The 18,502-nt window shown below is 43.3% G+C and overlaps 1 protein-coding gene across 1 annotated transcript in view; it reads right to left on the reverse strand.

Moving 5' to 3' along the window:
• Positions 1-6,020: 6,020 nt before the first annotated feature.
• GFI1B (growth factor independent 1B transcriptional repressor) overlaps positions 6,021-18,502 on the reverse strand; it is a 17,546-nt gene continuing 5,064 nt past the window's right edge. Inside the window, exons 2-7 of the mRNA XM_027869760.1 lie at positions 13,792-13,920; positions 11,303-11,425; positions 10,031-10,293; positions 8,320-8,457; positions 7,518-7,782; positions 6,021-6,796 (exon numbers count right to left, since the gene is read on the reverse strand). Of these exons, the coding sequence (XP_027725561.1) occupies positions 6,618-6,796; positions 7,518-7,782; positions 8,320-8,457; positions 10,031-10,293; positions 11,303-11,425; positions 13,792-13,900 (1,077 nt within the window). The 5' untranslated portion in view covers positions 13,901-13,920 and the 3' untranslated portion in view covers positions 6,021-6,617. The remainder of the gene's footprint in view (positions 6,797-7,517; positions 7,783-8,319; positions 8,458-10,030; positions 10,294-11,302; positions 11,426-13,791; positions 13,921-18,502) is intronic.

Genomic DNA, 18,502 nt, shown 5'->3' on the forward strand with positions numbered 1-18,502 from the left:
CTCCATTCCCATGGATTCAGCTATCATCTCTGTGCAGATGATTCTTGGCTTTATTTGTCCATATTTAATATTAGTCTCTCCTTTCCTCGAATCTCACGTCTCCAAATTCATATTGGACGTTTCGAACTGGATGCCTCGTGGACTTTTTTTTTTACACAAACAAGGCAATTTATTAATGAATCTGATGTGGTTTGTGGTGTTCGCTACTATCTGCCTGGCAATTATGTCCAGGTTTCTCTGTCCCTGACACGTCAGCTTCCAGCCCCCACCCTGGTCCTTCTCCACCATCTTGAGGCCTTCAGGGCTTGCAGGACCCTTCAGGCCATGCTCTTGGAGCCTCTGCTGAAGTGACAGGGCATGACCCCATTGCACTGTTGCCCAGAGATCTTTGGCATGGATCTCACACCAGCATGGCCTTGGAGGTACAGGTGATGGACTGCGGAGGCCGCCTGGGTATAGAACCAGCTCTCGTTGAAGAGTGCCAGCTCTTTATGTTTGGCCAGCTTGACTGTGTCCACCCATTAGGGGACTTTCAGCTTCCCTGACTTTTTCAGGAAGGCAGCCAGGGCCGGGAAGAACTCCTGCTGGTTCATGTCCTTCTCCGTGACGCCGGGCATCATGTGGGCTCCTTCCAATCGGCCAGCCAGGGGAAAGGGAGAAATGGGAGCCTCGTGGGCATTTTAAACTCAACATGTCCAAAGCTGAATTTTTTCTTTTTCCTCAAAACCTTCCTTCTTTCTAACTTCCCTATTACTGTAGAGGTTACCACCCCCCTCCTAGTCACTCAGGCTCAAAAATCTAGGTATTATTCTCTATTCACTCTCTCATTTAGAATCAATCCCCAGTTCTGTACTTTTATAACTTCTCTCCTATGTATTCCCTTGCCTCCTCTGATGCTGCTTCTGCCCATCTCACCTTGGGCGTGGAGTATTACAATAGCCTGTTGTTTGGTCCCACCAGCTGCATCTGCCTCCTCCAGTGCATTCACAACTAGGCTATCAAACTGATTCTCCCACAGGGCTTCTTAAACTTTTTCCACTCAAGACCCCTTTTCACGTTTGGGCAGTGTTTGTTCCTTGGCCTGAAGCATGCACAATGCTTCTGTGTTCAGAACCAAGGCTGCAGTTAAATTGCATGATACAACGTGGGCAAGCACTGCCAGAAGCACTTTAGATCCATTAAGAGTTTGATTTTTAATTAATTTTTGGTTGTTGCATGTTCAGAAACCTTTTATTGTTGTCAAATTTTTTGTGACCTCATATGGGGTCGAAACCCACAGTTTAAGAAGTGCTGCACAATTCCGGCCATGTTTCTCTTTCTCACCCTTTCAATCAATCCCCAGTGGCTCCCTATTGCCTACAGAATCAAATATAAAATCCTCTAGGGAGAGGGGAGTTGTGTTTTTTTAGTCCTCTTTAACTTGGCTCCTTCCTACCTTTCCAATCTTTTTACACATTACACCTTGACCCTCCCCTCCCACACACTCTAGTAACACTTACCTCCTTGTTGTCCTTCAGCATACAATACTCCATCTCCCAAATCTAGGAATTTTCACTTGCTGTCCCTAATGCCTGGAACCATTTCCCTTCTTTTCTCCACTTCCTTGTTCCCTTGCCTTCCCTCAAGTCTCAGCTAAAGTCCCATCTTATGCATGAAACCTTTCCCAATGCCCCTTAATGTTAGGGCCTTCTTTCTGTTGATTGTCCCCAATTTATCCCTTATACATCTTGTTCATACATTGTTCTTTGTGTGTTGTCTCCCCCATTAGACTGTAAGCTCCTTGAGGGCAGGGATTGTCTTTTGCCTTTCTTTATATCCCTAGCACTTACTTGGCACAGTACTTGGCACATAGTAGGAGCTTAATGAATGGCAATTGACTAAACAAGGCAAGAACTGCTTCAAGCCAATGGGTGGGGGAAGGGATGGTAGCTGTCTTATCTCCCACCCTGCCACAGTGTGTCCAGGAACACATAGTACCTGTGTTTCTTTTGTCTTGTTCTTTCCTGATTTTGGGAGAATAAGTGTTCAGAGAAGGGGGTGCTCAGGCAAATGGTGAAACTGGAAGAGACCTTAAGGCCAACCAATAAGCAGAACTGGTAGCAATGGAAGTCCAGTTTGACTCGGAGCCAGTGTGGGAACTGAGTGACTTGCTTGATCCAGCCCAGAAGGGGATTGACCCATCAGCTGAGACAATGTACCCGGAAAAGAGCGCAAAGACAGCATCTCAGTTATCAATAATCTGTCACTCAGAAGTAAACTATGAAAAGGATGAAAAGGATTCCCAGGGCCCAGAGTCATGAAGTACCCCTCAGACTAGGTGTATGCTTCACAACCTTTGTCATTTAAGTCTGAGCTCACCCTTTCTACTCATACCCTATACCAGGCTCTACTCTTTCCAGGTCCAGTTCCAGGGACTTTTGTGTATGTAAGGGGAGAGTGCACCTACCACTTTGGAGGGATTATTTTGTAACTACTGTTCCTGCTATACCTTCTCAGCCTATATATACCTTTTTATAAAAACTAATGAGTATCAACTGATCAATATCGGGGAACATACCAAATGAGGTATGTTTTATTTGTCACAGGAATCAAAAACCCAATCCATGAGGATCACTCCTGGAATCCTGAGGAGGCAATAATCATTGCCCTCCCTGGGGAACCTCATCTGCTAGTCCAGTGAAAGGTGGGAGGATTGGGGCAGCTAGATGGCGCAGTGGATAGAGCATTGACCCTGAAGTCAGGAGGACCTGAGTTCAAATCTGGCCTCAGACCAAACACTTGACACTTACTAGCTGTGTGACCCTGGGCAAGTTACTTAACCCCAGTTGCCTAAAGAAAAAAAAAAAGTTGGGAGGATGAACCCAGAGAATATGCTACAATAAGATCATAGATTCAGAGCTAGTAGGCATCTTAGAAGCCCTGCCATCAAAGACCTAAGACTTTAAACATATACTCAGCTTATATTGTAGGTTATATTTGCTTGGCAGGAACAACAACTCACATTTCTACAGTATGTGAAGGCTTACAGGTAACTTCCCTAAAAGACTTTTAGAAGACCTTAGAGGACATCTAATAGAACCCTCTCATTCTATAGATGAAAAAACTTAGGCTCGAAAAGGTACAATAATTTGTCTACAATCACTCCACTTGTAAGTGTCACAGCCAAATACAAGCCCAGATCTCCCTGGGCTGTTTTCTACACACACCCCTGAATCTGTACCAGGGTCTTATTCTGTCAACTCTTCTTCTTTCCTCTCTCAGGGCTTCCCTTGATAGTCACTTTAACTAGCTTTCACCTGAATACACAACATAGCCTTTGGTGAGGAGAGTGGTATGGAGAGAGGATGGCATGACACACTTTTGTGGTTTTACCCTGATTCCCAACTTCCCCTAGGATTGGCTCTGACAGCTGAGGTCCCTTCTGCTCAGACTTAAAAGGGAAAGGATCCTAGCTGAAAAGTGAAAAGGATATCCAAGATGAGAACATGGCAATTGGTCATTTTTCTGCCATGGATGGTAGTGAGTCAGAATACCCTTTGTCTATGATCAAGGTAGTGCTGGGGTCTCTGGGGCAATGAGAGGTGCCACTAGGAAGGTATGCAATACAATTTCTCTTCTAAACACACACACACACACACACACACACACACACACACACACACACACAATCTTCCTCCTCTGGCTTAGGAAGCAGGGATCTACTTTGCATGTCTCTTATTTGTTAAACAAAACTGAACCAATATCAGGACATTTGTTGCTGCTGTCACAAAAGAATTTTTTTTTCAAGGAGGAGAAAGGGGGAGAAAGGTTGAGTTCTAAGGAGAAAGACTGACAAGGAGTTCTTTCTTCATCCTCTGAGGTTAGTTGAGATTGGGTTTTAGGTTATCTGGTTCCTCCATTGACCATCCACCAAGGGGGTGGGGGAGGATGTAGGAAAGAAGAGGAGAGACCAGTCTCAGAGCAGAGCAAACTGGAAAGAATTTGCATGTTGGGAGAGACGGACCAGGTGGGTCTCTATGAGGTCACACTCTCCAAGAAAAGTCTAATTAAATCAGGCTTCACAGGAGCCAGACCAGAGTCAGAAATAAAAGGATTTTGATAGTCTCTTTAGCACTGAAAAGAGAATAGTTAAGAGGTTTGGGGGCTATCCAAATATTATTTACCTCATATATGTGCTACTTGTTTCTTCAGATCTGAGGAGCAAAGATTAATTTGTCTTTCTACTCTGTCCAAGATCCTACTAGATTGTAAACTCCATAAGGAATTGACCTTGTCTTATGAAACCATTGTATCTCAACCTACCTCATAATGTACTCACTCCCACCTACCCCAGTACTTTACACATAGTAAATGTTTTCTTGATCAAAGTTAAGTCAATCAGCCCATGATTTAATGAATCCTAGAGCTTTGTGGTTGGGGCTCTAAAGCTCAGAGCTTGGAATTCATGTTGGAAAAAAGATAAGATTCTCCCAAAGAGTCAAAACAAATCAAAACAAATCAGTTAACAGATGTTTAGCCAATGGGAACAATAATCCAAGTTGAAATCATAAAACAGTCTTTGTTCTGCCTTCTTTTCAGAGCCCAAGTATCTTTTCCTAAATATCTCCCTCCCCTGACTTACAATGTGTGTTCATCCTTATACTCTTACTTGACCTGAATTTTTCACAGCAGTTACTTCAGAATTAAACAAAGATGGGGCCATTGTTTCCAAAAGACCTCTTAGTGAACAGGGAAGGTTCTCAGAATCTCAATCTGGCCTTTTCCTATCAACAAAGTATGAATTAATTAATCAGATTATAAAGGTCCAAGGAGGCCCAAAACATGTCATCTAAGATGGGGAACATTCCACTCAAACTGACCTACTCTTTGTTCCCCAAACATGACCTGAACTTTCTATCTCCATGCTTTGGATTATGCTATTGTTTTCTTCTGGAATATTCTCTCTATCTCTCATCTGTTGAAATCCAACTCATCCTTCACATCATCCCCTATACCAGGCTCCATTATCTTCAGAGTCTCAACTTCAAACTTGCTTTCCTTAGGTCCCCAGGGTTGAACTTAGAACAGACTAGGGATCTGCAGAGAAAACAGTACATTAAAACTCTTCCCCAAATGAGATCTTTTATTGTTACTGACTTTACTGGAGAAAGGTAAATCTGGAAGATAGGAATCCAGTCCTTCCTCAGGCTCAGAAACCTGAGTCAGACCAGATTCTCAAGATCTAGACTCATGGACTGTGGGATTGAAGAAGGTGTCTGTACTGAAAGGATTTCTTAGCCTAGACCTCAGAGAAGGAAGCTGAAGAGAACCCTGGGAAGGAACATCCTATCAGTGAGGAGGATCGGGGATGATCCCGGAAAGTAATGCTGGAAGTTTCATTTCTCCCTTTCTTTGATTAGTCACCTCCAGACTTGAAGTCTGAGAATACACAGTCGACCCACAGCTTCTAACCTAGCATGGTCTGGTTCAGAAGCACACAGACAGTCTGGAACTGTAAGGGCAGGAGACTCAGAAATCCCATCCTATGCAAATCATAAATAAGAATGGAAATATCCATCAGAGTCCCATTGTGTGCCTGGCTCCAGATTTGTGTTTATGGCTGAGGAAGGCACCGAGTATATTTGGCCTTTCCATGCTTAGTGCCCTGAAATGTCAGTTGATGGCCATGGGTGGGGATGGGGGTGGGGGTGGAGAGTGATCTTCAGACCTTGAAGGAGTAAGATCTTAGGATGGATTCCCTGAGAAATAACAGGTCTTTGGGGTCATGGTGGAAGAGGAGCAAAGACTGAGAATATGGGTGGTAAGGTGCAGGAAACTATGGAATGAATCCAGGGACTGAGTCATCATCAACTCTTAATAATGAGGGTCCCAGGATAACTCTCATATTAGGTCCTTAGCTAAAGGAGACACTCTACAAAGGCAGGAAACACAATGACCCCAGAGATCACTTACTTTCTTCAGTTTATATTTTATTTTACAATGCCCAAAAGGACGGAGTATAGAACATAGAAGTTGCTGCTGAAAGTACATGGTTCTGTGTCCTAGATAGAAGGGCTAGGGCCTTAATGGAGAACCGTACCAGCTGGGACTGGTCTCTTGTGCTTCCTACTAGAGCTAAGGAGCCACACCAATTATCTTTGGAAAAAAAGAATATAAAAATCAAGACCAAACTACCTCAACAGTTCTCATCACAGAGCCTTACACATAGAATATACTCAATAAATGTTAGTCAAACGAGTGAATGAATTTGCAGCCAAAGAAAGGATGGTAGGGCTTTTCCCCCTGCCTCTCTTCCAATCTCTGGCTCACTCCATCTCTATCTCTCTAAAGTGAACCAGATCCAGTTCAAGTTCAAGTTATGGCCAAAATAGCATTTTAGTAAATACCTAACCCAAACCCTTCATTTTACAGATGAATAAACTGAGGTCCAAAGAGATAGAGTGAGTGGTACAATTCAGACTATAGTCCAAGTGACCTGGCTTCCAATCTATGTGTGCTCTTTTCTTCTGAAACATCATCCACACTGGAAGAACCCAAAGTGCAGAGGCATCCAACCTCTCTTGAGGTTCAGCAGGGGAGGTCCTGGCCAGCTGGGGTTTGCAATGAGGAAACATCATTCATTTGAGGCTGTGCTGGCTTTCCCGGTGGCGCCGAAGGTCTACCTTGCGCTGGAAGCCCTTGGCACAGAGCTCACAGCTAAAGGGTTTGAAGCCCGTGTGTTTGCGACTGTGGGTGATCAGGTTGGAGCTCTGGCTGAAAGCCTTCCCACACACCTGACACTTGTGAGGTTTCTCTCCTGCAAGAAAATAAAAGTTGATTATTGTAAAATAACATTGTACTAAAAGAATGAATGAGCAGGACGCTCTCAGAAAAACCTGGAAAGACTCACGTGGGCTGATGCAAAGTGAAATGTACTGCGTACAAAGTAACAGCAATATTGTTAGATGATCATCTGTGAATGACTTAGTTATTCTCATTAACATAGTGATCCAAGACAACTCTGAAGGATTTATGATGAAAAATGTTATCTATCCCCAGAGAAAGAATGGTGTCTGAATACAGATTGAAACATATATAAAAAAAAAGTCGAAGGGGGCAGTTTTAGGAAACTCAATAGAACGTAGGCACTGCTCTTTCTAGGTCTTCCTAGATTCCTGAATTCTCCTTGATCTTTAGCCTTCCTACCCCTATTCTTGGGACTTAGCCTCTCTTTCAGAGCTTGGGCTGGGGAGTAATGGTATTGATGATACAAAACTGGTCAGGATAATTACTTTGGTTCTTCTTTTCAATTCGTTTGATCTCCCAAAGTGGCTTGGCTGAGGCCAATATTAATCAAAGGCTGTACCCTTTTGAATACACATTCACACTCACACAACAATGTCAGGTCTACAAACATTCTTGAGTGAAGCAGACTACAGTCTAGGATGAAGCAAATGCCACAGATAACCCTACCCCCCAGAACATGGAGAGCTGAACCTCTCTGGGTTTTGGTATTTGTGTAGGTGTACTGAGCTTACCAGTGTGGATGTAGGTATGCTTCTTCATGTCTGATTTCTGGTGGAAGCGCTTGCCACAGTACTGGCAGGGGTAAGGCCGTGTGTCCGAATGGATGAGGAGATGGGTGGACAGAGTGGAGGAGCGCTTGAAAGCTTTGCCGCACATCTTACATTCAAAGCTCCTCTCCTGCCGGAGGAAACGGGGGCCCGGGGGGTCAGGTGCAGGCGGGACCTCAGGGTCATTTATAGTGAACGTTGGAGCAGGACTGGACCCAGCTGGGATCCCCTGAGGAACAGGAGACTCAATTGGGATGACTTTGAGAACACTGGGGACCTAGGAAATTAGGGTTCCCATTTCTATCTTCATGGCGTAGAGGGGGAGAGGTGTCACTAGGTTATAAGTGAATGTTCTGACAGTACTTGCTGTATGTATGCCCTGCTTATTTTTAATGGTTTTGAGGATTTTTAGAATATCCTGAAGGGGATATTGAGAGTTGGGGACTGGGAAGGAAGCCTTGGCAACTCAGACCAATTCCTCCACATCTAGAGTTTTGCCATCTATGGTGCATCCTGGCTTTCTGCCTGGGGATTGGGGGGAGGGAAAGAGAGATGTGGTGTTGGTAAAAAGGAGACAAATTGAGGTAGATAATAGAAATGAAGATGGCTGAGGTGTGGGTATGGAAAAGGATTCCCCATCTGTCTCCTCTCTCCTCTTCTTGCCTCCCTCAACTATGAGTTGCTTTTTTTAGGATGGGACAGAATGGAGAGGGAAAGAAGAAAAATTCTTGCTCCCTTCTCCCTCTACCCATTGCAAACCACCTACCTGGGAGTGTATATGAGCATGCTGCTCAAGGCTGACTGAATGGCCGAATGTTTTGCCACAAACTTCACAAGCAAAGGGTCGAGTCCCACTGTGGGTTCTCCGGACATGAACCTCCAGCCCATGAGGGGTAGGAAATACCTGCAGGGAGGTAGGAATGGGGGAAAGAGAAGACAGTTGGTGAAGGCTAAAGTGTTTCCTCTGAGGGCTAATTCTTCCACCACAGGATTGAATTGAAGTAGTGGTCTGGTAGGTTTCCTAAGAGTAAAAAAAGGTTCAAGCCTTGGGCAGCCAAGATTATTCTATTCTACTTCTCCATAGCAGCAGTGAGAAGAGCCCTAGACTGAGTATAGAGAAGCATAAGACAACTTCGACAAAGTCTTCAGGGCAGCTAAGTGCGCCAGTGGATAGAGAGCTGAGCCTAGAGTTAGGAAGACTGGTAGTTCAAATGTAGCTGCAGATACTTCCTGGCTAAGTGACTTTGTGCAAGTCACTTAATCTCTGTTTGCCTCAGTTTCTTCATCTGTAAAATGGGGATCATAATAGCTCCTACCTCCTAGAGTTGTTGTAAGGATCAAATGAGATAATAATTGTAAAGGGCTTAGCACAGTGCCTGGCACACCTCAAGCATTATACAAATGTTAGCTATCACTATTAAGTGATAGAAGGTGAAATAAGCACAAGTAGAAAAGCAATATACATAATGAATGGAATGAAAATGGAAAAATAACAATGAAACAACAGAAAATAAATACTTTGAAATTACAATAACCAAGTTTGGTCCAAAAGAAAAGATGAAAACACCCTGCCTCTGCCCTTTTCTTTATAGAAATGAGGGACTGTGGTTGCTGAGCAATGATAATATCAGCCTTTTTTATGTATTGGCTAATTTTATTGAACTACTACTTCTTTTTCTCTCCTTTGTTCTATTGCTGTCTGGGGGGAAGCAGGGAGAGAGGAATACAGGTGTTATCTATAAATAAATGATATTCACAAAAATTGCTCCCTTCCTTCCTTCCCTCTCTTTCTTCCTCCTTTCTTTCCTTCCTTTCCTTCTTCCCTCCCTCCATGCTTCCCTCTCTTCCTTCTTTCCTTCCTTCTCACTAGACTGATAGTCAGAAGACCTGGGTTTGAATCTTTACTCTAACAGGAAATGATGATATGATGTTGTCAGGCAAGTCACATAATCCCTCTGTACCTTTGTTTCCTCTTCTATGAAATGAAGGAATTAACAACCTAAGGCAAGGGTTCTTAACCTGGATTCCTAAACTTTTTTTTTACATATTTTGACAACTGTTTCAACATAATCGGTTTCCTTTGTATTCCTATGTGGGTTGTTGTTTTTTTTTTAATTTAAAAGCATTATTCTGAGAAGGAGTCCATAGGTTTCACCAGACTTTCAAGGATTAGGGTTACTAAAAATGTTAAGAACCCCTGACTTAGGAGGTAAGATCCCTTCCATCCCTAATATTACCTATTTTAAGGTCCTTCCCAGTTTTGATATTCTATGTTCTTAGGTCCTCTAAAATCCCATAGTTATTTGGTTCCCATCATAGATCCACAGTCTCCCAGATTCAAAATCAAGACCAGATAATTCAGGGACATCCTATGATAGTAAAGGAGAAGGTAGGCATAGTAGAAGATGGAAAGACCAGATAACCTGCTCTGAGATGACATCCAAAGTGCATCTCTTCTGTTTCCTCTGATGACTTACCTTATTGCACTTTATACAGTGATAGGCTTCCATGCCAGGGGAGTAATGTAGACTGTAGTCCAAGGGAGGATCAGAGCTAGGCACCAGTGAGCTGCCATATAAGCTTACTGAGTTCTCTAGGAAGGCAGATTGCATGGTGGAGGTAATCTGTCCATAGCCATAAGGGGAAGAGAAGGCATCCCAAGAGAAGCTTGGTTTGTAGTAGGAGGGTGAGGCAGGAGATAAGCCATGGTCCTGGGCCTGGAGAGTCAAGATGGAAGTCTCTGGGGTGTGGATAGAGGAGAAACATGAGGACAGAAACTACTGCATAGCTCCCCTACTGAGTAAGGAGGGTACTGAGCCTAAAGAAAAGACTGTGATATCCCACCCACCCTCGACCCTGACCAAAGCCTACCTCTGCCAGGTAGCCAATGCCCTGTCTTGCTCGAGTAGTAAGGACCCCTGGGATGCATCTTGGTCAATAAACATTTAACAAAAGAGAACTATATGCTTAATATGAGGAAGCATAGGGTAGTTCCTAAAAAGCTGGCCTTACAATCAAGAAAACCTGGGTTCAAGACCTAGCTCTGACATATACTGACTGCGTGACCCTGGGCAAGTCACTTAACCTTTCACTACCCCCAAGCAACTCTCTCTAAGTTTCAAAGAGGTGACTACTTGCATTGGCAGAGAGAGGTGAAATTCTGACCTCAACCTTACTATGTTGCAGGGACTGTGCCAAATGCTAGGGCCACAAAGAAAGACAATGATGGTCCCTGCTCTCAAGGAGCTCACATTTTGGTGGGGGGATGGCATTTAAATAATGAGGTACATATAAGAAACACACAGAGTAAATGGAAAGTAATTTCAAAAAGGAAGGCACTAGCATTTGGGGAGACCAGCAAAGGCCTCCTGCAGAAGGTTGAATTTAAGCCGTGTGGAAGGAATGGATTCTCTATCGCCTCCTCTATTCTTCCTCTTGGAGGACAAAGGACAAACAAAAACAACCATAATCTAGCCCTGATGCCTCAAGAGTATCTCAGCCTCTGCTTTGCCTTGGACTAGGCTGCTCCCCCAGCCTTCCAGAAATCCAAGGCCAACACCCTCTTGGGTCTGCCATTCTTTGGAATAAGCACTTTCAGGTTAGTTATTCCACCTCCGTGTGGGAGTAGTGCAACCTTTCACCCACACCCACGCCTTCTCCTTCTGGCTCCCTCTGGCCTCAGGGTGTCAGTATGGTAAATTAACCTTGGTTCTCCCAGAGCGATTGGGAAGGGGGCTTGAAAGATGTACCTGGGACTGATGTTGCACTGGTCAGACCCTGAACTTCATTGTCTTCTTTGGAGCCATCCCAGTCTGGACGTTGGTTTGGGCTACTAAAAGTTGTGGTGTCCCCCAGGACCTGGTTGGTGGTAACTGCAGGGCAAGAAATACTTTGAGAGGCAATCACATCTGCAATTCCCTTCCAAGGGGGTGAACTCTGAAGGAAATACCATCTAAGGGAAGAGAACTTTGGTAATAGCAATCCATTGTCCTCTGACCTGAAGGGAGAGAGGATGGGGGCATGGGATTGAAATTCCAACTTCCCAACACCACTTCCTCCAGGAAGCCTTCCCTTCTCTTTAATTGGGAACATTTACCACTACCAGCACCATCCCCCAAAACTTACGGAAAACATTTTTTTTGGTGACTCTCTAATACACTTATTTTATTTTATGCATTGTTGTATGTTAACCTGTGTAAGTCATATCTCCCCATTGGAATATAAGCTGAGAGCAGGGACCATTTCATATTTAAAAGTTGTACCTCCCCCAGGTGCTTAATAATTGCTTGATAAGCAACAAATTGATTCATCTGACTAACACCTACTGTTTGTAGAGCTCCGTACTAGGTGCTAAGGGATGCATAAAGCTGAGATAAAATGACATCCCAGTGTTATGGCACTCACAGTGTAGTTTGGGGAACATGAGGCATATAGAGGTAGAAGACAAAGTGTTACAGGAATTCCTAAAGTTCACATGAAGTTTGAAGTCACAAGGATGATAAGGAAGGAGGTTGGTGACTTTTGACTTGGATTTTAAAGTCAAAATTCAATACAAATTAAATAGGGAAGGATAGGGGAAAAAACATATAGTCACAGGGAACAATGTCATTAGCCAAGGTAGGATTGAGGGTTGGGGAGATCAGGATTTATTCAGAATGGGGAGGGAGAACAATCTAGTTTGACTAGAATAGGATCAAGAATTTTAGAGCTGTCAACAGAACTTAAGTCTTCTAGATGAGTGGTATCAAACTCAGAAAGAACTGGGGACACTAAATTGCACATAAGGATCCTGGCTAGCCACCTACTGATTAAAAAAGCTACACATTATCATCATCTATGTTCTATTGTCTTTTTATTTATTTTGTTAAATATTTCCCAATTACATTTTAATCTGGTTCTGAGTGATGCAGCCTGGTGGTTTGGTTTGACATCTCTGATCTAGACCAACCCCCTCCCTTTACAGATGAGGAAACTGAGGCTTGCAGAGATTAAAGTGGGCTGCCCCTGGTCACATAGATAAGTTGCAGAATCGGAATTCAAACCCAGATGATTTTTTCAAGGTACCACACTTCCTTTTATTAATAGTATAAGATAAGGCTGAAAAGGCAAGCTGGTACCAGATTATGGATGGCCTTGAATGCCAGGCATAGGAGACTGAATTTTACTTTGTAAACAATAGGGAACATTGTAATTGAATTCACATATTTCCCAGGAGATATAGACACAAGCTTTTCCTTTACTTCTCTCTTTCTTCTGAGCCAAGGTCCTCTAAAGGCTCTCTGTGTGGGACCAAAGCATCAAAAAGGGAAGACAACAGAGACTCCCACAAAGAAATCAAAATAGAGATCAGCTGAAGATCTCACTACGCCCCAAGAACCCCACAAGTAGTACTACATTCTGACTAGGATCATAATTCTTTACATTTTTTTTCAATCAGCAAAAATCTGCCTACTCTCTCTCACCCTTCCAACTTTCCAATGAGAAGGAAAGAAAAACAAAACCCTTGTTACAATATATATTCAAGCAAAAAAAAAAAATCCCAAATTAGCCAAGTCAAAAAAAAAAGTTTCATTCTCTTGAGTCTTTTACCTCTCTATCAGGAGGTGGATAGCATGCTTCATCATGAGTAACCCCCTGGCATTGAGATTAATGATTAGTGAGTCTTTCAAATTTGTCTGTTTTTATAACATTGTGGGTCAGTCATTGTATAAATTGCTCAGGTTATGCTCAGTTGATTCTGCTTCACTTCATAAAAATCTTCTCAGGTTTCTCTCATCCCCATTTCTTACAGCACAATAGTATTCCATCACATTTCTGTACCATCAATTGTTCAGCCATTTCCTAACTGATGGACACTCCCTTAATGTAGGATCATATAGTTAGAGCCATAAGGGCTCTCAGAGGCCATCTGGTCCAATTCCTTTTACAGCTAAGGAAATGGAGATCCAGAGAGGTTAAAAAAACCCATACAGATAATAAGCAGCAGAGCTAGGTATTTGAACCCCAGGGCCTCTGACTCCATCTTTAGCATGTGCTTTCCACAATACCACACCCATGAAATTCTAGAAAGATTTCCAGAGCAGATAGAATCTCAAGTCTTCAATTATTCCTGGGAGTTAGAAAGGATTGTGAAAGATAGATAAATGTAAAGCTTAGGGATGAAAAAAGGAAGGAAAATCTTAATGTGTGAATCTATGAACTCTAGTGTCTACCCAAGAGGTCCCAAAAGAAGGCTCACCTGGCTCACCTGAAGGGGGGATGTGAGCCCATAGTAGATCATCATGATGGGCTCGAGGTTTATGGTAAGTGTGAGCCTTTTTACTCTTGACCAGGAAAGAACGAGGCATTTTTAATCACCTTTCTGGAGCTGAAATAAAGACAACAGCAACAATAACACACTTTTGTAATGCTTTTAAAGCACATTCATTATAACAATCCTGGAAAAACAAGTCAGGCAATTTTGTCATCTTAATTTTACAGTTGAGGAAACCCTGTGACTAAGGGTTTATGGAACTTGCACAAGCAAAGGTAGTAAGTGGCAGAGTTGTGACTTGAACCATATTCTGATTCCAAATCCAGGGCTCCTTCCAAAATTAGCAAGAAAAGTGGGAATCTTCCCTTTCTACTACCTCCTCCTGCAGGACTCACATTAATACAGTACTTTGTGAACTTTCCTCACAAAAACCTGATTTAGGTAGGGCAAATCAAGTCATTCCCATTTTTCAAAATGGTCAGAGGTGAGGGATTCGAATCTTCCCTACTATACCATAATGCCCTTCAAAATTGAATAGTTATCACATGAGACCTCAACAGTCATGTTGTGAAATCAGAGCTGGTATTTTCATCCTACAAGAATCTTAGCTGATCCATATTCCTTTCTCCACAAGGGTAAAGGAAGAGGGAAGAGACAAGGATTCCCATTTTTCAGAGGGGATAACAGTCACAGAAAATGTGCTTCCAGTCTTATCTCTCACCCCCAGGCCAGCCTTCTCTGACTGGAAGTCCTTAAGAGTCTAAGAGGGTCTGAAGACAGGACAACTAGAGACTTGCTCTCATCATGGGTCCTGGCCTTCAGCTACTCCCTCTAGAAATTATTCTGGATCAGTCAGTCTCTTGCCTCTTCTGCTTCTCCTGCTTCCTGCTGGCCCGTTCTCTCCCCTGCCTTCCCTCTCCCCCCTGCCTCTTCTCTCCCCTCCCTCCGTTGCTCCTTGCCTCCCCTAGACCTCCTCTCTTCCCTGTTTCTCCTCTGTCTCCTCTTTCTCCTGTCTCTCCTGCCTCTCCTGCCTCTCCTGCCTCTCCTGCCTCCCCTGCCTCCCCTGCCTCCCCTGCTTCCCCTGCTTCTTGCCTCCTCAGCCTCCTCTACTCTGCCTTTGTCCTCTAGAGCTCTTCTTCAGGACCTTCTTTCTCAATTTACTGGGGGTCTCCTTTCATAGCAAAGGTTAGTCCTCATACCTCCTCCCCTTGTGGGTGGGATTGCCATTGTCTCTTTTCTGCTCCAAGGTCACCACCCAATCTCACATCCCATTAACACCTTTTAATTCCCTTAAGCAGAAGATTTGAATGAAGCCAATCTTTTGTCTCTGGACTCTCCAGAGACTAGCAAACTGAGTGTGTAAACCTGCTACTACAAAAGCTGGTGATAAATGATTCTTTTCTGTCAATTCAGCACTCATTTATTAAGTGCCTACTATGTGCAAAGAGGTAACAGGAAAAACATGAGTAAATTGTACTTTAGCATTCCTTCTTTGTATTCCAAGACAGATCACATCTCTATGATTAAAGATAAACTATGCCTGCAATACTCATTTCCAACTCAGATACTCCCTGACAGCTGGGCACTCAACTCTACTGAGCCTGAAGTCAATCCAGCTTCAAACACTTAGTAGCTGTGTGACCTTGGGCAAGTCATTTAACCCAGTCTGAGCTGGAGAAGGAAATGGCAAACCACTCAATATCTTTGCCAAGAAAACCCCAAATTGGGTCACAAAAAGCTGGACATGACTGAAATGACTGAATAACAACAAATCAAATGAGATAATATTTGTAAAAGCCTGGCGTATAGTATTTATTAAGCTAATTCCCTCATTTTCCCATACCCCTTTCCCAATGCTTTCTAATTGGTTTTTAAGTTCTACTCAGTTCACACTGAATACTTCTAAGAGCTGATACTTATACTTAGCTTTAAAGTTTACTTTCTATAGATCTTCCCAATAGCCTAAATGTAATCCCTATTGTTTCCTCCCTTTTCCTCCACCCCATTTTAAAGATGAGAAAATTGAGAATCAAAAAGGTTGAATGATTTGCCCAGGATCACACAATGAATGTCATCAAGGTTCTAAGTCAGTGAATAGCCATTTATTAAATGCCTACTCTGTGTCAGGCACTTCGCTAAACCTGATGTTACAAAGAATGGTAAAAGACAACTGCTCTCTAAAAGACTCCCAATCTAATGCTCTTCCCTCCTAACTGCAAGCCCAGCATTTTATCCCCTCCATGGGACACTACCCTTTGCACTTGATTATACACTAGCTGTGTGTCCTCAACAAAGCTGTAAGATCCTTGGAGGCAAAAACAATATCTTCTATTTTTATTGTCGAAGTGATATGTATATAGCACCTCTTGATTCAATAATCTCCGACAGTTCCCTGATCACCTCCCATATCAAATATAAAAATCTCTATTTGGTGTCTAAGACCCTTCATAACCCAGCCCTTTCCTATCTTTCCAGTCTTCTCCACTCAACATATCTGCCATGCGGGGGCACTGACCAATTTGCCATTCTTTGAACAAAACGCTCCATTTCCCAACTCCACGAATTTTCACTGGCTGTCCGTCATGCCTACAACTCTGGCCCTCCTCATCTCTATCTCTTGGCCTTCCTGGCTTCCTTCAACTGTCAGCTAAAATCCCATTCTATAAGGAGTCTTTTCTGCTCCTCCTTAATGCTAGTGCCTTCCTTCTATCATCTCTCCAATATATCCTGTATAGATCTTGTATATATATCTTGTAGAGACCCTGTTGGTCCATATTAAGTGCGTACTGTCCTTTTGTTTGTTTGTTATCTCTCCCATTAGATTGTGAGCTCCTTGAGAGCAGAGAGTGTCTTTTGCTTTTTCTTGTATCCTTTATGCTTAGCTCAGTGCCTGGCACACAGTAGGCACTTAATATCTGCTTGTTGATTTGACCGTATGATAGATATTTAATAAATGCTTATTGAATTGAATTCTTCTGATGTCATTTCAAATATTTCTGAAAATTTCCTATCTCCCACAGAGCTTTGAGTCTGATATCTGTAAAGCGCGGGAAAAGGATTGTAGCACCCTCAGAAAGCAAGCTCTGAACAACACTTTAGGGTTGAGGTGGGTGTTATCCACTGATAAAACATCTGGCCCAGAGAAGGAGTGTAGTGCTGAGGAGATTACCAAGAGTGTACAATATCAAGCTTTGGTCTTTAGGGCAGTTGTAGGACGTGGGGAGGGGAGAGCTCCCTGAACCAGGAAGAGAGAGTAAGGCAGTGCAAAGGACCAGCATTTGTCTGTTTTCTCAATGTAATACTACTTACCTTTCACACCCAGTAGCAGTGTTTTCCTTAAGCAAGGGCTCAGGAAGGAAAGAAAGATGGGAAAATATTTTGCATCTTCTGAAACCCGAAAGTCTTTGCCCAAATTTCCAATCTCAGGGACAGAAGATGGCCCTTCCTGAGTCCTTTAAACCTGTAGAGCCTCTTCTTCCCATGATAGCCAAATCCAAATACCTCCTCTAGCTCTCATGATGCCTGGGTCAGGGTAGTAGAAAGAACACTGGTCTAAACATCAGAAGACCTGGTTTGTAGTCTCAATTGTGCCACTTACTAGCTGTGTGATCTTGGGGAAGTTGGGTCAACTCTCTATGCTTCAGTTTCCTTTTCTGTGAAATGAGAGGAATGGATTATCAGGCCTGCACAACCTGTGGCCCATGGGCCATTTATGGCAGGCCAAAGAATTTCAGGAAACCTTCGAATGGATGTTTTCCTCTACATTTTTCGAAGGCTGGCCGAAATCCTTTGGTTGACTGCAGGTTGTGCAGGCCTGGATTAAATGCTTTTTATGAAACCCTTCTGGCTTTTGGATTCTAAAAACTCTAGGGGAAGGACAGACAATGAGAAGGCTCTGAGTATTATCCCTCTCAGCCCCTTGTCAAGCAAACAGAACAGGCTGGCACTGTAATCACCCATACTTTCCTTGCAATAAATTCCTTATCTCCTGGGGACACAGTCTTCCTCCCCTGGTGTACCCCCCCCACAACACACACACTCACCCCACCACCCCTCCCCTCTTCCTTCCCTCTTCCTCCAACTCTGTCCTTCACTAAATTAGTTTGGTTTGGAAGAACAAGAGAGGCTAAGTCCCTGATTACTGAGAGTAGTCAGGGTCTGGTGGGCTCAAGGTGGGAAATGTGTGGGGTGTGGAGAATGGATTTGCATGAAGATTTGCATTTGTTCTGGTACTCTTGGGTGGCATATCTGCAACCTGCTACCACTGTAGGTAAAGCTGCTTTGGATCTCCCCCCTCCCTGCCACTTTAGGGAAAGTTATTGTTGTTCTAAATGCTTTTAATCAGAACTGTTGAAGCTTAAGGTACCTGTTTGCCAATCAGGAGATGGAAAATAATTACTCTTTTTATTTTTAGATCTCAGGGAAAAGTCAAGGTAACCCAGACTGAGAAGCCTCTGATTGCAAGGTTGCATAGTTCAGGATGCTTCTCCAGGATATGTGGGTAATGGAAGAATAAGATCCAAAGAGAGATTGACTCCAAAATTAATCACAATTAAGTCAAAGCTTAATTGTGAAGCTGGCTGGTTTACTTCCTTTTAGTAGAGAGGTGTCTCTGGTCCAGATGTGAGTAGCTAAAGGTAGACAATGCTGTGTGTGTGTGTGTGTGTGTGTGTGTGTGTGTGTGTGTGTGTGTGTG

Source organism: Vombatus ursinus, unplaced genomic scaffold (genome assembly GCF_900497805.2).
Source record: "Vombatus ursinus unplaced genomic scaffold, bare-nosed wombat genome assembly UNPS02014793.1, whole genome shotgun sequence".
NCBI classification, from domain to species: Eukaryota; Metazoa; Chordata; class Mammalia; order Diprotodontia; family Vombatidae; genus Vombatus; species Vombatus ursinus.